The 17,073-nt window shown below is 38.5% G+C and overlaps 1 protein-coding gene across 1 annotated transcript; it reads left to right on the plus strand.

The window, feature by feature from the left end:
* The first annotated feature begins 11,914 nt into the window (after positions 1-11,914).
* LOC26531848 (histone H1.2-like) lies at positions 11,915-12,751 on the plus strand. Its single transcript, XM_015168269.3, has one exon. The coding sequence runs from the start codon at positions 11,955-11,957 to the stop codon at positions 12,690-12,692; it is 738 nt and encodes a 245-aa protein (XP_015023755.2). The 5' UTR covers positions 11,915-11,954; the 3' UTR covers positions 12,693-12,751.
* The last annotated feature ends 4,322 nt before the right edge of the window (positions 12,752-17,073 follow it).

Genomic DNA, 17,073 nt, shown 5'->3' on the forward strand with positions numbered 1-17,073 from the left:
AAAATATCTATCTACTTGCTAAATTGTTTAGAATAGGACATTTTATACGAGGAAGAGCAGACTCCGAACAGAATACTCTGTAATGCTTGTTATAGTCATCACAGAGAACCCTTAGCGGTGCTTGTCAGCACAGAAGAGTCAATTTCACCAGTAAGTAATTTATGAATATGAATAATTAATCAAAGAAGAAAGTTTAATCACATACGAGGATCCCAACTAAAACCATGAAGGGCAAACAAAAACAAACAATTTTGTCTATATTAGCATATTGGGTTGACCCGATACATGAGGCATCCTCAAGAATAGGTCGTACCAAAGACATATAAAGTGTTTGGTAGTGTACGGAACGACAAACTCCTTCGACCATCGCTTGATGGCACTCATAAGAAACCAATTAGGAAGGACTTTTATAGAAGGTCATTGGCTAAACACCAAGCCTGAAATGCATTAATTTCAGCTTGTAAGAGACGACATTATGCCATATCTTTCAATGCAAGGCATAATTTTACATCATCAGCATACTTTAATTCTCGAGAGTCTGACAGTATTGAGGGAAGGTCATTGATGAAAAAAGTAAGGACTAGCGGGTCAAGTTGACTATCCTGAGGAACACCGCAAAAAACACTTTTTCGTTTTTATCACTCAAATACTCTGAAATCCAGTTCAAAAGATTGACTGGGAAGCCGAGAAGACTTAACTAATGAAGCAGCAAGGGGTGGTTAATAGAGTCTTCAGGAAGTGTAGGCGGATCGATCCTGTGCACAACACTGTTAAACGAATTGCGCACACGATTAACCTGATGGTCATTTAGACCATCAATAAATTCGTTTGGTAATAAAAAGTTTGAGTCTGATGGCGATGACCACTCGACATCTGGAATTTTAAAGTCCCCAAGAACCACTAAAATGTTTCTATAGAATTAAAAGCATTAAGAAGAGTTTGATAGGTGGACAAGTTGGATAGAGATGGAAGAAGAAGACTCTGAGATGTCCTGATTCAGCCAGGTGACAGTAAAAGCGATAAAACGTGAAAGCTGATGAATTCCAGTCGGAAGCTGAAGGCAAAAGGAAATCACAAGGAGTGTGCTTTTAAATTTAAATAATTTAGATAAGATTAATAGCGTATGAACTGCTTTATGCGACAGAAAGTTGAAAGTTGAAAAGTTGAAAGAGGGAGAGAGTGCGAGAGTAGTCTTTTTATAGATTGGTTGCTTGCTCTAGAAATCTTGCTTAAAAGAAACAATGACTTTGGTAATGTACCAATTGTGTTAAATAGTACTTTTGTCGTAAACACTGCTTGCTGTTTTTGGTATTTAGTGGAATCTAAGTGCCGCTATGGCGTGCTCGAATATTCATTACAATTTCCTACTTTGGTAATATACCAGTTGTGTAAATTAGTTTATCGTTAAAACTGTTTGCTGTCTTTATACCCTGAACCCATTAAAAATGAGTATAAGGGTATATTGTATTTGTTCGAAATCCAAATGTATGTAACAGGCAGAAGGAAGCATCTCCGACCCCATAACATATATATATATTTTTGATCAGCATTAATAGCCGAGTCGATCTAGCCATGTCCGTCTGTCTATCCCTCCTTCCCTCCGTCCGTCCGTCCGCCCGTATGTATGAACGCAAGGATCTTAGAACCTATAAGAACTAGAGACTTGAAATTTTAGATGTAGGTGCTAGTTCCCGCACAGATCGAATTTATTTCCGATAATAGATAGCTTACTCCGTTTTCAAGCAATCGATATCGATATCCTGTGTAATGTGCGAAGTTTAGTTTAAAAATAAATAGATATGCACGTCAGTCCAGTTTGAGTTGATGATTTATTCTCCTTTATTCTTTCAGCATAAAGTTCGTTCTTAGCCTAATGTACATATATGTTCTTATATATAAAGCCGCATAGCTGCGCTTATATCTTTATGTATTGCTTAGCGAGAGAGAGTCTTATGCACATGTGTATATATGTGTTTGTCATAAGTGGTCAGCGTGAGAATGCTGGCCAAGCGTTTTGGGCCTAACTCGTAAGAGGGCGATCATATTACGCGCTCGCTTGGGTTGGTTTGTTTGCTTGTCTTAATTGCAACAATGTGTTGCTGCTATTTGCATGCTTACATAAAATGTTATGTACAGTATGGCTTCGCTATATGTAACTCATATGTGCATACTACATCTCCCTCCTTTTGAAAAATGACGTAATACAATGGAGTTATTTTACTTATTTTATTAGTTTCTTATTTATTTTTATTATTATTATATATATATTTTTTTATATATATTTTTTTTGTTGTTTTTTCTATATATATATTTTTTTTTATATATAGTATAAATTTTTGTGTATTAATCATAAATTAAAAAAAAATTTTTTTTTTTTATGTTTTTGTTTTTTTTTATCATGTATTTTTGCATGCTTGATTATGAATTAAAAATTTTTAATCTGTCCTTATGGACTGTTTGCGTTTTATTTTTATTTGCGGAAATAACTATATTATCCCTATCTTCTATTTTTTCTACTCTATAGGGCCCTGTGTATTTAAAATCTAGTTTATGTCCTACTTCATTTTTTAATAAAACCTTATCTCCTAATAGATAAATTTAATTCCTTACTATTTAAGTCATATAGCTTCTTTTGTTTCATCTTATTTAATTCTAGCATATTTCATGCTCTTTTGTATGCTACTTCTAATCTATACTTACTCTCCTTAACATAATCATCTATGTTATATATTGGTTCCATGTTTGCTATGCTATTGAAATATTTTGGTAGATTACATGTTTTACCAAATATAATTCGTATTAAAACAATAGACAAAGTATTGGAGCCATACGTCCCAATCAGTTTTATCAACTGATATATAAGATCGTATGTATTCGTTAAAAGTTCTGTGACTTCTTTCGACTGTTCCAACTGTCTGGTGATGATGTGCAGTTGATGTTATGTTGTCTATTTTCATAAACTTGCACAAATCATTTATAATTGAATTCTTGTTCTGTTCCCATGTCCGTAATGAACGTCTTCATTGGACCGTACTTTAGAATATAAGATTGGAATATACCCTTGGCTACTGTACTAGCGTTTTTGTTTAGTATTGGTATCGCGACTAGATATTTAGTCAAGTCACAAATTAATGTGATTGCGTACTCATTACCATTATCAGATTTGGGTAGCGGACCAATTGTGTCCACTATAACCCTATCGAACGCATGTACAGGTGTATCATTTATAATTAATGGGGTCTTACTATGCTTAAGTATTTTAGCTTTCTGGCATTTGTGACATTTACGTATGTACTCAGTAATATCTCGAGTCATACCTTTCCAAAAGTAATGTCGTTTGACCTCGGCCAAGGTTTTTGTAATGCCTGTATGACCTCCTTGTATTGGGTCGTCATGTAGTGTAGACAATATAGCTTCTTTTTCTTTATTATTTGTTATTGTGGTCACCGGGTTGAGTAGCGCTACCCTTAATTTAGTCAATATTTTATTGCCCATATTTTTGAAATTATCTATTGAAATTGTATCAAAGATATTTTCCCACGGTGCCATTTTCAATTGGTTTATTTTCAATATACCGGCTTCATTTTCGAGCCTTGGGAATAGTTGACCTAAGTCAATATTTCCATTTGTATATAGATCACCAATGTCAATTCTTGCAATAATTTTCTTGCCATGTTTAAAGAAACATAGCGTATCTTTTATATGCAAGGTCACTACTTTGCGTACCTCGTCATTGCTAATGACTTCGTATACGTTGGGCTGTGAAGCTTTTTCTGTAGTTTGCTTTGGCAATTCTACCTGATATTTTCCTGCGCAGGAATTTTGTCTACTTTGATATCTTGTAGTGACTTTGTGGATTGTCCCTGTTATTTCTTGTAGCTGTTTTATGGTTATTCTTGTTAAAGCATCGGCTACGAAATTATCTTTACCCTTCAGATATTCTACCGTAAAATTATATTCCTCTAATTCAAGCCTCATACCTGTTAATTTTGAACTTGGATTTACCATTGAAAATAAGTAGGTTAGCGGTCTATGGTCAGTTTTAACCGTGAAATGGTTACCATAAATATATGGTCGGAAATGCGTTATTGCCCAATGAATAGCCGCTAATTCTTGCTCAGTAGTACTCTTGTTACTTTCTCCTTTAGTAAAGGATCTTGATGCGTATGCAATTGGAAGTTGGAGTCCATTATGGTTTTGATCATCAGTTATTATGCAGAATTCTTTAGCGAAATCTGGATATTGTAACAAGGTTGGTTTTATAAGAGCCGTTTTGAGGTGATCGAAGGCATTCTGGCATTCAGATGTCCATTCGAACTTAACGTCTTTTTTACATAATCTTGTTATGTGACGTGAATAGTCGGCAAAGTTTTTAATAAAGCGCCTATGGTAATTGCAAAATGCAACGAATCGTCTAGCGCTGTCCGCATCATGTGGGACTGGGTAGTTCTTTATGACGTCGTATTTTTTGTCGTCTGGCAAGATTCCTTTATCAGTGCATTTATGTCCCAAAAATGTGACTTCATGCATGAAAAATGAACATTTTTCTGGATGTAGTTTCAGGTTGAATTTCCTACATTTGTCAAAAACTTCAGTTAAGTTTTTGACCATATGTTTTTCGGAACAACCGATTACTATCAGATCATCCATATAAAGGAAAGCCTGAGATGGTTCGAGGCCAGAAAATGCTATTGTCATCATTCTTTGAAAGGAGTTTGGGGCTATTTTCAAGCCAAATGGTAATCGCGTAAAGCGATACGAGCAATTGCTCGTTGAAAATGACGTTATATCTCTAGAACTTTCTTTCGAGTTCGATTTGGTGAAGTCTAGGCATGAAAAATATTTTGTTCTACCTAGCTGATTTAGAATATCATCAATTCTTGGTAGCGGAGATTTATCGGACAATAGCTTTTTATTAATTTGACGATAGTCAATTACTAATCGCCATTTCTTCTTGTCAGAGTCCGGAAGGGACTTCTTCGGAACTAATAAAAGTGAGCTATTATACTCTGAGGCTGATGGTTCGACTATTTTGTCGTCTATTAATTTTTGCACTTGGGCTTGAATTTCTTGTACTTGGCTGTGAGGACTTCTATAATTTTTTATGTATACGGGCTCATCATCCTTCAATCTAAGCTTTTGCTTGTAAAAATTATTAGTTGTTATCGATTCGGTTTCTAATCCGAATATGTCGGTATATCTGGTGCATAAATCTTTTAATTGATTTTTAAATAAAGGTGGAAAGTTTTTGATTAATTTTTCCATAACGAAGTTGTCTCTTACTTCGTTGGTTTCTTTTACTATATCATAATTGTTCAAAGTTTCATATTTTATTTTATTTAAGTTTACTATTGGTATATTATTGGCATTTGTTGTATTTATAATATGGACATATGTATTTTTGTGATTGGAAATCGTGTTTGCGATGTAAATTCCTTCATCAATTTCTTGATTTAATATAACAATTTGATTTTGTATTGAGGGAATTTGTATTTCACGGACAACTTCGGAACGAGCTGGGAGTACTGTGGCATTATTGTCACAAGTATGAGGTATTTGTAATCGAATTGGATAATTTAAGTTGTTTGGGCGAAGAATAAGTGAGTCGCCACTTTGAGTGAAATCTAGTTGGCAATTATATTGTTTTATAAAATCTATGCCTAGTATGCCATCACTCGGTGTTGGGAAATTTTGTTCGACTAAATGAAAATTATGTGGAATTATATATTTTCCTGTAGTGAGTTCTATAAAGGCTAAGTCTTTTGAAGGAATTATGCCTTCGCCAATACCCGATATTTGGGTAGTAATTGTTTCGTCGATATTGTCGAATATATCTCTATTTTCTTTTAATGTGGATATATCTGCACCAGTATCTTCTAACAGTGTAATTGATTTACCTGTTCTTTCATTCTTAATTTTTACAAATATGCTAAGATTAAGGTTGATGGTTTTCATTGAGCTATTTATTGGCTCTGAACATCTGAGGCGGTCTGTTGGTTTTCCGAGTTTCCTTGAGTTACTCGGACATTACCTCTATTGTTACTGTTCTGGTTTTGGTAGCCACCTCGATTTGAATTGTTTCTACTTCGGTTGCCACCTCGGTAATTTCCTCTGGAATTACCCCTATTGTTGTTATTACCATTATAGTGGAAATTACTATTGCCGCGGCTATTGCCTCTACCTCTTTGGTTGTTGTAGTGCAATATTGTACTTGGGCTTCCAGTCATTTCAGTGCTGCATTGGATATATTTACCCATAGCATCATTGAAATTGCTGAAATTGCCTGCTTCTAATATCATGCGAAGCTTTTCGTATTCGCAATTCTTTGTCATGGCAGATATTGTTTCTTTAGTAGAAAATTTCTCTGCGTTATCAAAATCTAGTCCATCGTCAATATAGGCTGCTTCCAGTTGCTTACGCAAACTGTCAATTTCAGCTGTATATTGCGAGGCTGACTTGCCTTTCTGCTTTATGTTAAGCAACTTAGCGTTGACTCGCCTTTGATATTGGTATTTAATTTATTTATAATATTAGTTTATCGTTAACACTGTTTGCTGTCTTTATACCCTGAACCCATTAAAAATGGGTATTTGTTCGAAATCCAAATGTATGTAACAGGCAGAAGGAAGCATCTCCGACCCCATAAAATATATATATTTTTGATCAGCATTAATAGCCGAGTCGATCTAGCCATGTCCGTCTGTCTATCCCTCCGTCCCTCCGTCCGTCCGTCCGTCCGCCCGTATGTATGAACGCAAGGATCTCAGAACCTATAAGAGCTAGAGACTTGAAATTAGATGTAGGTGCTCCTAGTTCCCGCGCAGATCGAGTTTATTTCCGATAATCGATAGCTTACTCCGTTTTCAAGCAATCGATATCGATATCCTGTGTAATGTGCGAAGTTTAGTTTAAAAATAAATAGATATGCACGTCAGTCCAGTTTGAGTTCATGATTTATTCTCCTTTATTCTTTCAGCATAAAGTTCGTTCTTAGCCTAATGTACATATATGTTCTTATATATAAGGCCGCATAGCTGCCCTTATATCTTTATGTATTGCTTAGCGAGAGAGAGTCTTATGCACATGTGTATATATGTGTTTGTCATAAGTGGTCAGCGTGAGAATGCTGACCAAGCGTTTTCGGCCTAACTCGTAAGAGGGCGATCATATTACGCGCTCGCTTGGGTTGGTTTGTTTGTTTGTCTTAATTGCAACAATGTGTTGCTGCTATTTGCATGCATACATAAAATGTTATGTACAGTAGCCTTGGCTATATATAACTCATATGTGCATACTACACCTGTTTTTTGGGTAATTTTGGTAAAAAATAAGAGCTAGAGTCACCAAACTTGACATATAGCTTCTAAAATAAAATATATATATACATTTATGTTGAAGGAAGAGGGTTCAGGATATCACCTAGTCGGGAGCTCCCAACTAGAAACTCTTACTTGTTTATATTGCCTTCTAATTTTTGATGGCGCCTTTAAAATGCCTATATTAGCACAGGGTCATCGTGAAATGTCTCCAATATTGCTGCTTTTTATATAAAGGTATAATAATTTAGTGAAAATATATGTAAAAACTACTAAAAACTGTTATGTAGAAACTAGCGTTTCTAAGCAATCGATTGAAACCGATATAAAAACTCGGTATTTGTAGCAAGACGAATGTAGAGCTAGATGATCAAAATTTGACATCTAGCTTTTTGAAAAGTATATATATATATATATCAAAATTGTTTGATTTAATAGGCATACGTGTATTTAGATCTTATATAATTGTGTAAGAGCTTAATTAATGTGTGCTATTTTATTTACCTAGATCAACACGTCTGTATTTTTTTTTAGTCTTCTGGCGTCTATAGCAGTGCCTGACGCTAGGTTAATTTCATCACCTATTTTGGTAACTTTTATATCATTTTCGATTAAGGAATTTTTGTCATACCATGGGAAGCCACGAATGCGTCCCGTCGCCATCGACTAAACCTTTCAGATGCTATTTTGAAGTTCATCAGAGTTGAATTCCATAAGTACATATATACGTCTCGATGGTCTTAAGTATAATTTGTTTGAAATTTAATTGAAGTTAACTGTTGGGTCCAATAAGCCAGTCAAGCTTTGCAAGTTTGACCTTAGTCTCGACTGCCGTTGTTGATAAGTGTGCTACCAAAATTAATCTCTTTTTCAGAATAATGTAATGTGAACAGGAGCTTTGTCCATTCCTAAATTACGTTCAGGTGTTTTTGATGGAACTCTGTGGCTGTGTTCTCGCATATGCAGCAAATATTGCTGTGTTATCGGCATATATTGCAATTAGCATATTTTGCGGTGTATTGGTATTTAGCCAAATCGAATTTATAGTGTATAGCACTGGCCCTAGCATACTTCTCAAGACTGGCTCTGAAAACGGAAGTTATTAATAAACGAGAAGGAAGGGCTATCTTCAGCACGCCGAAAACCATTTCAGATCTAGCCCTTTTATATAAGTATAAGTAAATCGTTCCAATAGCAGCTAATTGACATAGTGGTCAGATGCTGAATAAATATAGGGAACAAGTGAAACTACAAAGTCGCGAATTTTGCTTTTTTGATTAATTTTTTGGACAAATTTGGATTTGAACGAGTGGCTGGTCACCGAGTGTTATTATTTTTTAATCGTCTATCATCCTACTGGGAGCCTTGGGACTGTCATTGACAGTGCTTTTCCCTCAGCCTAGCGGATTTTATTCCGTAAGTGTATGCCTCCGCGTTTACGGTGCCATTTATTTATTAGCGTTGACCGATTTTGGGGTTGTTAGCTGCCTTTATCGAAACTCATCTAACGAGATAATATTTGACATATACTTTGATTTTTAGTACTACTATTACTATTGTAAGATTGGTTATTTTCTCCTGGCCGCACACTTGACTTGTACTTAGTAACATTCACCATGTGGGGTAAAGCTCGTTGAATTCATTTAGGTGTCAGTTTTAAGAAGGACTTAATTAAATTTGTCCAATCTTACAATAGGTTACAAGTCTAACTTAGAAGAATTCATTTGGGAGCTTACATGTTTTATAGGGAAAACGTACACATCCATATGTATATGGTTATTGTTGGTACCAAGATTTTGCCGGCGCTCGTAATGGGCTAGATATCAGCTTCCAAAATTACATTCGTGATCCGCATCCGCTTCTGTTTTCTTTCACTTCTACTCAGTTGCATGCACAAAACGAAAATGAAGCTCGACGAAAAGCCAATTGTGCAGCTGCGTGCGATCGACATTTGTGTGTACAAACTTTTTCTAACGGTGAGCTTCCAGTACTTAGTGGATTAGTGACAACAGTTATGTTCACAGCGCCCCGTAACAGTTATGTTTTGTGCACGTGTTGTTATGACCTCTTTATATAACGCTATCAGACATTCAGCCTTATGCTAGGATAGGCAACCGTCAATTTGCTGAACACATAACATTTGATCATGTCACTGACTTGCGTATATTGTAAAGGAGCTACTGGCCTAGGTACGGCACTAAGTCTTACCAGGTCCAGCGAGCTACAAGGAATATATATAATACTAGCGGGCCGTGGCCTCGCACCACCAACACTACCGGGCTACAACCTACAATAGAGGGCCGTGGCGTCGCACCACCTTAACTGGCGGGACGTGACCTCGCATCAACCACAGTATCGGGCCGTAGACTGGCACGACTGATTGACTCTAGGTCATTGTGCATATCGGCTAATCCCGAGGCTAGAACAAATGGGGCTATCAGAGAAAAAAAGAATTAACAAGTTTCGAGTTTCCTGGCGGGGATTCTGGCGGATTTCGTGGGAGCAGGTCTCCTCCTGCGGGCGAATGCCTCGGTCTCTAGGTCGAGTACCGACGCTAGGCTAATGTCCCAGCCGTATATGCCGGTGGGGGCTAGGCCGCGTTTGTGGAAGGAACCTTAGTCGTACCGCTTGACTTGGGTGGCATCGTGTCCTCGTGTAGTGTTGGGCGTCTCAACGCGTGTTGGGGGCAAAAGCTGGGGCACCACGTCATCATGACCGAACCATGCTTCCTCCAATTCTTTCCGTAAAGTGGTGTCGAGTGTCTCAGCACCTATTATGGGTACGAGCGGGGTCATCGCGTGCTCATCCCCGGCTCGCTGCTCTTCAACGACCATCTGGCATACTGTAATTGGCGCTGGCCAAGGCTCCTCCTCGAGGAGTGCCCACGGCCCCGCAACTGCGGCTATCCTTACTGAGAAGGAGACTCTTGGCGCTCGCGGGTCTGAAGACGCCCCTATCGTCGGTGTCCTCTCGGGGCTCGGTAGGCTCCCTCTTCGATGGCGCTTACCACGGGTGGCCGTTGGCCGGGGATTACGCCGGCGTTTTTCGCCAGGGCCTTCTCCCATGTTCGCCCTTCCATGCATAGCAGGCCAGAATGGGACCCACTACTTTCCTAAGGAACTTTCGGAAAATATCGCAGCGTTATTCGGGGAACATTTTAATCGGGCTCCACCTCCACACGATGGGTGGCGAAACGGCAACGGCCTCGCCCTCCGTCATTGGCTCGTGAACCGCCGTGGGCGTCGGTCCCGACTGGTACCTCTTGCCCATGAGGTCCGGGCTCTGGCCTCGCTTTTCTCCATCCACCTCCACGACCATTATTGTCACTTCGACGGCCATAATCATGACCACCCCGTCAAGTCTTTCAATCAATTGGTTCCGGAAAATGGGATGTGGCGAAATTGGCAGGTCGTCTCCTCCTGCCGTCCTCTCCCATAATTAAGACGACATTAACGGGGGTGTTTTGAGGAGATACTAGTTTGCACCCCATTCCGGCCTATTTTATGTTTTATAAATTTTAATAAAATCAAAGGAGCCTTTAGACTGCTTGTAATGCGTGATTTACTTCTCGAACTTTCAACAATCACTATTTTATGGTTGTTTAAAAATAATAGTATAATATCGTGATTTGAGAAGTAAAGATATATTGTAATTTAGATATAATATTATTCAGACGGCGTTCTGCTGCGAACATGCTTCCCCCGTTGGAAGATACAACCGATGTGGTCTCGATTGGTAGAACGGCGATTTTGGCAATGGCTCTCTTGACCAGACCATTTTGTGTATGAATGACTGCTACTCTCACAATGCCGTCGTCTCCCGTGATGACGCTGTTGACTCGACCAAGCGGCCACCTGAGTAGTGGTGCATTGTCCTCCTTGAGCAGCACGATTCTGCCGGCCTGAAGATTTGGCTTGGACGATAGCCATTTCCCGCGCTCTTTAAGCAACGACAAATACGATGTACTCCATTTCTTCCAAAATGATTGTTGCATGTGACATATTCGCTGCCAACGGCTGAGGCGACCTATGCTTAGGTGAGTTATGTCTGGCTCGTCGATAGTGGCATTGACTTTGCTCCAGATGAAGTGCCTAGGGTTGAGTATCTTCAAGTCATTCGGGTTTTCCGTAATAAGGCAAAGCGGTCTTGAGTTAAGCATTGCGGATATTTGACAATTGAGAGTTCGGAATTCGTGGAATGAGCGAACGGGGCGGAATGAATTTCCAGTTGATTCCCAGGCAGTTGCGAACAATCTCATTGCGCTGGGTATCGCTTATAAACAGGTCGCGCAGTTCCTGAAGAACATTTCAAGGTTTATATCCACGTGATAAAATGTCCGCAGGTTCAGCTGATGCCAGGTCATGCCCTTGGTCTGCTCCTGTATTTGTGATATCTGTTGAGTCGGTCCAGCAATGATATCTGCACTCGAACTGAACTGATGGGCGCGATCAATCCGATCATTGATAATATGCTCCGCTTTGTGACTGATCCTTCGGGTACGATCTCCGCAAAGTTGAAAATCAGGTTATCAGAGCTAGGGCTCCAAGCTAAACCAAGCGCCTTTGTAATGTTGGTGCCATCCTTTAGCTTCAAAATTTACAAGTGAACAGTGAATAAAGTGAATAAAGTGAAGTTAAGATGTCTGATTCCGCAGTTGCAACGTCCGCATCTCCTGTGATTGCCCAAGCAGCCTCAGGCGAGAAAAAGGTGCCTACTAAAAAGGCAGCAGCCGCCACATCAAAGTCAAAGAAGTCAACAGCTCCCCCATCGCACCCACCAACTCAGCAAATGGTAGATGCATCGATTAAAAATTTAAAGGAACGTGGTGGCTCATCCCTTCTGGCAATTAAAAAATATATCGGTGCTACATATAAGTGCGATGCCCAGAAGCTAGCCCCCTTCATTAAGAAGTACCTAAAGAATGCGGTTGCGAATGGAAAGCTGATCCAAACAAAGGGCAAGGGTGCCTCCGGTTCGTTTAAACTATCTGCATCCGCTAAAAAGGATCCCAAGCCAAAGGACTCCGCTGTCGAGAAGAAAACTAAGAAGGTGAATGCTTCGGCGGCAGCAGCAACTAAAAAGAAGAGTAGTACGCCTACCACGAAGAAAGCAGCGGGTGCCGCTGATAAAAAGCTATCAAAATCCGCACCAACCAAGAAGAGTGTTGAGAAAAAGAAGGCGGACAAAGCAAAGGCTAAGGATGCGAAGAAAACAGGAACCATAAAGGCCAAGCCCACAACAGCAAAGGCTAAGTCAAGCGCAACAAAGCCAAAGACCCCAAAGCCTAAGACCACAAGTGCTAAAGCGAAAAAAGTCGTGTTGGCTACGACCCCCAAGAAAACTGCTGTCAAGAAGCCATCTGCAACGAAGAAATAATTTGAAATTGCTAACTGCTCGTCAGCATATGCAAATTTCTAATACTGAAATTTGTTTTACCACAATTAGCTCCATTAGCTTCTCACAATCGGATTTGCTTTCTCCTCTTAATGCATCAGGCTCGTTTGAGCACCACTTTCTGATTGGAAAGTGACCTTTAGCCAGTATAATTTTTACTTGCTGTCGGATCTGAATGGCTTCTTTTAAAGAGTCCCCTCCAGAAATTAAATTAAAGTCGCGACAAACTATCTTTGCAGCTAGTGGAAAGGTAGGCTCTTCCTCGAGGGCCAGCTGCTGCATCGCTCGAATTGCTAGAAACGCAGCGGGTTTGGTTCCATACGTTACTGTATCCAGGGTGTATGTCTTTATGCTTTCATTTTGGTGATCACGCCATAAGATGCATTGCAGAAGTTGATCTGGATGAGTTATTCAGACAGATGTCACCGCACATGGCAACCTTTAAAAAACGAAAATGAATTAGAATGTTGAATAATTTGGGTTGAATTGCTGGGCCTGTGTAGCATGCGTACATATGTATATACATACATATGAATAAGGCTGCAACACTTTGTTGTTATGCCAACAGAATGCAAACATAAGCAGCGACTTTGTCGCAGCGCGCCTAACGCTAAGTGCCCTCTGCGCATATTCAAGTGCAGACGAAATATGATCCGCACTTGATAGCAACGACCGCCCAAATAGCTAAGTCAGCGTTCTCACGCTTGACCGTCGCTGTGTATACATATGTGCGCGCATGACTCTCTCTGACTCTCTTGTTGTATATAATAAGCCTAAAAACCATGTATGTAAAACGGCTGCTCACTGCTTCACGGTGGACAGCTCTAACTCCAAAAAACATTGAATAAAGAACCATCAAGGAAGACTGACGTCTTTTCATCAGGGACTATTATATTATATGGCGACCGTGACTAAGGTCACAACAGACCTGGACATGGAAGGACAGCAGCAACGGCAGTAACAAAAAAACACACAACAACAACTATACAAAACAACAACAACTATGAATCGTGTTACAAGTGATGACCAGCAGTCAACAAGTGTGAGAGGCAATCCGTCCCTTACGCCAGCGCGGGAGACTTAGAGATTGAAAAAAAAAAAAACTGAAAGTCTGAGTGAGTAGAGTGCGAGTAATGGGCAAGCGCGGAGGCCAGAAAAACAAAATAAACAAAAGAATAGCACACATTAAGTGGCTATTATACACGAATACGCCGCCCACATGGGCAACGGCACAAAAATTAACTGCCGAACTTGATTTTCTGAAAGAAAGCCTCCAGCAAAGAAAGCCAAATACCGCAACTCACTCAGCAAATATCAAAGTTATAAATGAAAAACTAATGAAAAAACCACCATCTCCAAAGCCGTTGCCGAAAAAACCTGACGTCTGCCCGAACGACTGCCCTGGACCACTATACGCCCCAGCATGCAAATCCACATGCTTGGGACCAAAGACCAGTACGAAGACCGGCACCGGCCCCGCCTGAGCCAATAGGCCACGGATATCAGCAGCACTGAAGGCAACAGCGCGAGGGGCACTCCGCCACTTTCGCCTACGAAGGAGCGTCAGCGTAGCCAAACCGGCGACGACCAGCTGACGCGGAGGACAACTGGACATTTGGAGCAACAGTTAACATTATTATAATAAAATTTGTAAAATTGTGCGGAACAATCTCCGCTCAATTAGAAGTATAGCCAGTAAAGCTATACAAACCAATAGGTAGAAAAACTTGTTAACGTAAATGCAAAGCAATAATTTTAAAATATATATATATATATATATTATCGAAACAATTTATGTAAAATTGAGCAGAAAATCTTTTGCCCAATCAGAGGTGAGGCCCATAAAGCCAAACTAAAAAATTAGGCAGGTTGCAATGTAAAAAAAAAAAAAAAAATTTTACACGTCTCAGGCACTGGGTAAATTACCCAGTAGCAAACAAATTAATCCAAATCTTAAATTCCAAATAAATTTGAAATTTTAAAATGAAAAAAAAATAATAATAAGTTTTCAGTTCAGTCAGTTAAATCAGAAATAAAAAAAAAAAAAAAAACAAATTGAATCAAATTTATGAATAGTAATACAATAAGTAAATTTTCCGAAGATTTTCTAATTGAATCAAATCATAATCCTGAACAGAACTCCAAAATGGGATTATTAGACGTTAAGTCAGTGGATTCCACTGCTAACGTTATAAATAAAGTTGAATCAAACAACACAGATTTAGAATTAACAAATATATTACTGGTAATCATAGTTGTTATAATGTGTGCAAATTGTTTTTATAAAATATATAAACTGCATAACAAATGCCTAAAAAAAAGATTCATGAGCCGAGCAAATGACTTGGACAAAATTTAAATTTGCACAGCACAAACAACAATGATTAATCATAATTGACAATATCATAATAACTATAAGATACCAATTAAACTAAATAAATAAAAAAAAAAATAAATAAATAAATAATAATGAACACACAGTATGATGAATAGTAAGAATATCCCAGAATAATCTTGAAAAACAAAGTAGCTTGTCAATATTATGGAATGGCCAGAACTTTCTGAGCGGATCCAAAATATTAAAACGACATTTGAAAAAGCGTATAAATGTCTAACACAAAATAGACAAACGCATATAGATACAGTTAATAGGCACTCCATAACATTGATCGACAGCTTTAACGAAGCTCGAATATTGATATATCAACATAAAGATGTATTAACCAATGAACATTGGTCAGAAACGTCAAGGTTGCTAATAAGACTGAGAAATAATATACAAACAGTTAAAGACAAGCATAATTTAAATTTAATACTACCTTCTATTTTGAATACACCTGCAAAGTTGGAGCTCGGCGAAAACCTTGAAGTTCGGACTGAGGATATTCAATTAGAAGAAGAAGATTTAACAAATCTAACAATCCCTGCTGTTATCACACTGGATTCCAAAGATATTTTATCCGAAAGTAAAGAAAGTGCTGATAATAGCCGTATAATGGTTGACACAGCCGCTGCCCAGAGGGCATATATTAGGGAAATTGCACAAGCAGTCCCAGAATTTGACGGAAAGAAAACCCGTCTTGAAAAATTCTTAACGGCATTAAGACTTGTCAACTTAACAAAGGGAACTTATGAGGAAATTGCCATAGAGTTGATTAAATCAAAAATAACGGGCACAACCCTCAACAAAATAAAAAATGAAACCACAATAGACGGAATTATTGCAAAATTAAAAGCCGTAGTTGTCGGTGAAACACCCGCCAACATAAAGGCAAAAATGGACACTTTAACGCAGAAGGGCAAAACAGCCACTCAGTTCACAACTGAACTAGAAAATCTGCGACAGCTTCTTGAAGCTGCTTATATTGACCAAGGCATACCATCTGAAAATGCTGACACACTCAGTACTACAGAAGCCGTTAACACAATGATTAGTAAAACTAGTCACGAAAGTGTTAAAACCGTTATGGAGTCTGGTATTTTCACTACCATGGATGCTGCCGTTAGTGCATACATCCGTACTAGTACAAGACTTACTGGTAGTGTGAATACAGTGATGTACTCTAAAAGAGGGAATAACAACTACCGCGGTAGTAACAATCGTGGTAACTATCGTGGTAAAGGCAATGGTAACTACCAAAACAGAGGAAATAATAACTACGGTAATCAAAACCGTAGAGGCCGAGGAAATGGAAACAACAATTCCAACCGAGGCCGAAACAACCAAAATAATAATAATACAAACAATGTTAGAGTAACCCAGGACAATCAGGGAAACTCTCAACAACCCTCAGATATTCAGCAGTAGGAAATTATGCAGTTCATACCATCAATCTTAGTTTGAATATATTTGTAAACTTTTTCAATGTGAAGACAAATAAAAAACTTGTATTTTTAATAGATACTGGTGCAGACATATCCCTGTTAAAGGAAAATTCTGATATCTTTCATGATATCCAAAAAAATAAGAAGATCAATATTCAAGGCATAGGCCAAGATATAATACAGTCCAAAGGACTGATTTCAATAGAGATACAGACAAGTAAATACATAATTCCACACGATTTTCACTTAGTAGATTTGCATTTCGCAATACCTTGTGATGGAATAATAGGCATTGACTTCATTAAGAAATTCAATTGCCAGTTAGATTTCAAACCAAATGAAGATTGGCTCATAATGAGACCAAATAATCTAAATTTCCCAATTTATGTTCCAATAACATACAGTTCTGGTAATAATTCCATTGTTCTACCAGCAAGATCCCAAGTAGTCAGAAAAATTCACCTATCATCAGATGAAGATAGTGTACTAATTCCAAACCAGGAAATTAAAGAAGGCATTTATGTTGCAAACACAGTTG

The sequence above is a fragment of the Drosophila virilis genome, unplaced genomic scaffold, assembly GCF_030788295.1.
Source record: "Drosophila virilis strain 15010-1051.87 unplaced genomic scaffold, Dvir_AGI_RSII-ME tig00001725, whole genome shotgun sequence".
Taxonomy (NCBI): Eukaryota; Metazoa; Arthropoda; class Insecta; order Diptera; family Drosophilidae; genus Drosophila; species Drosophila virilis.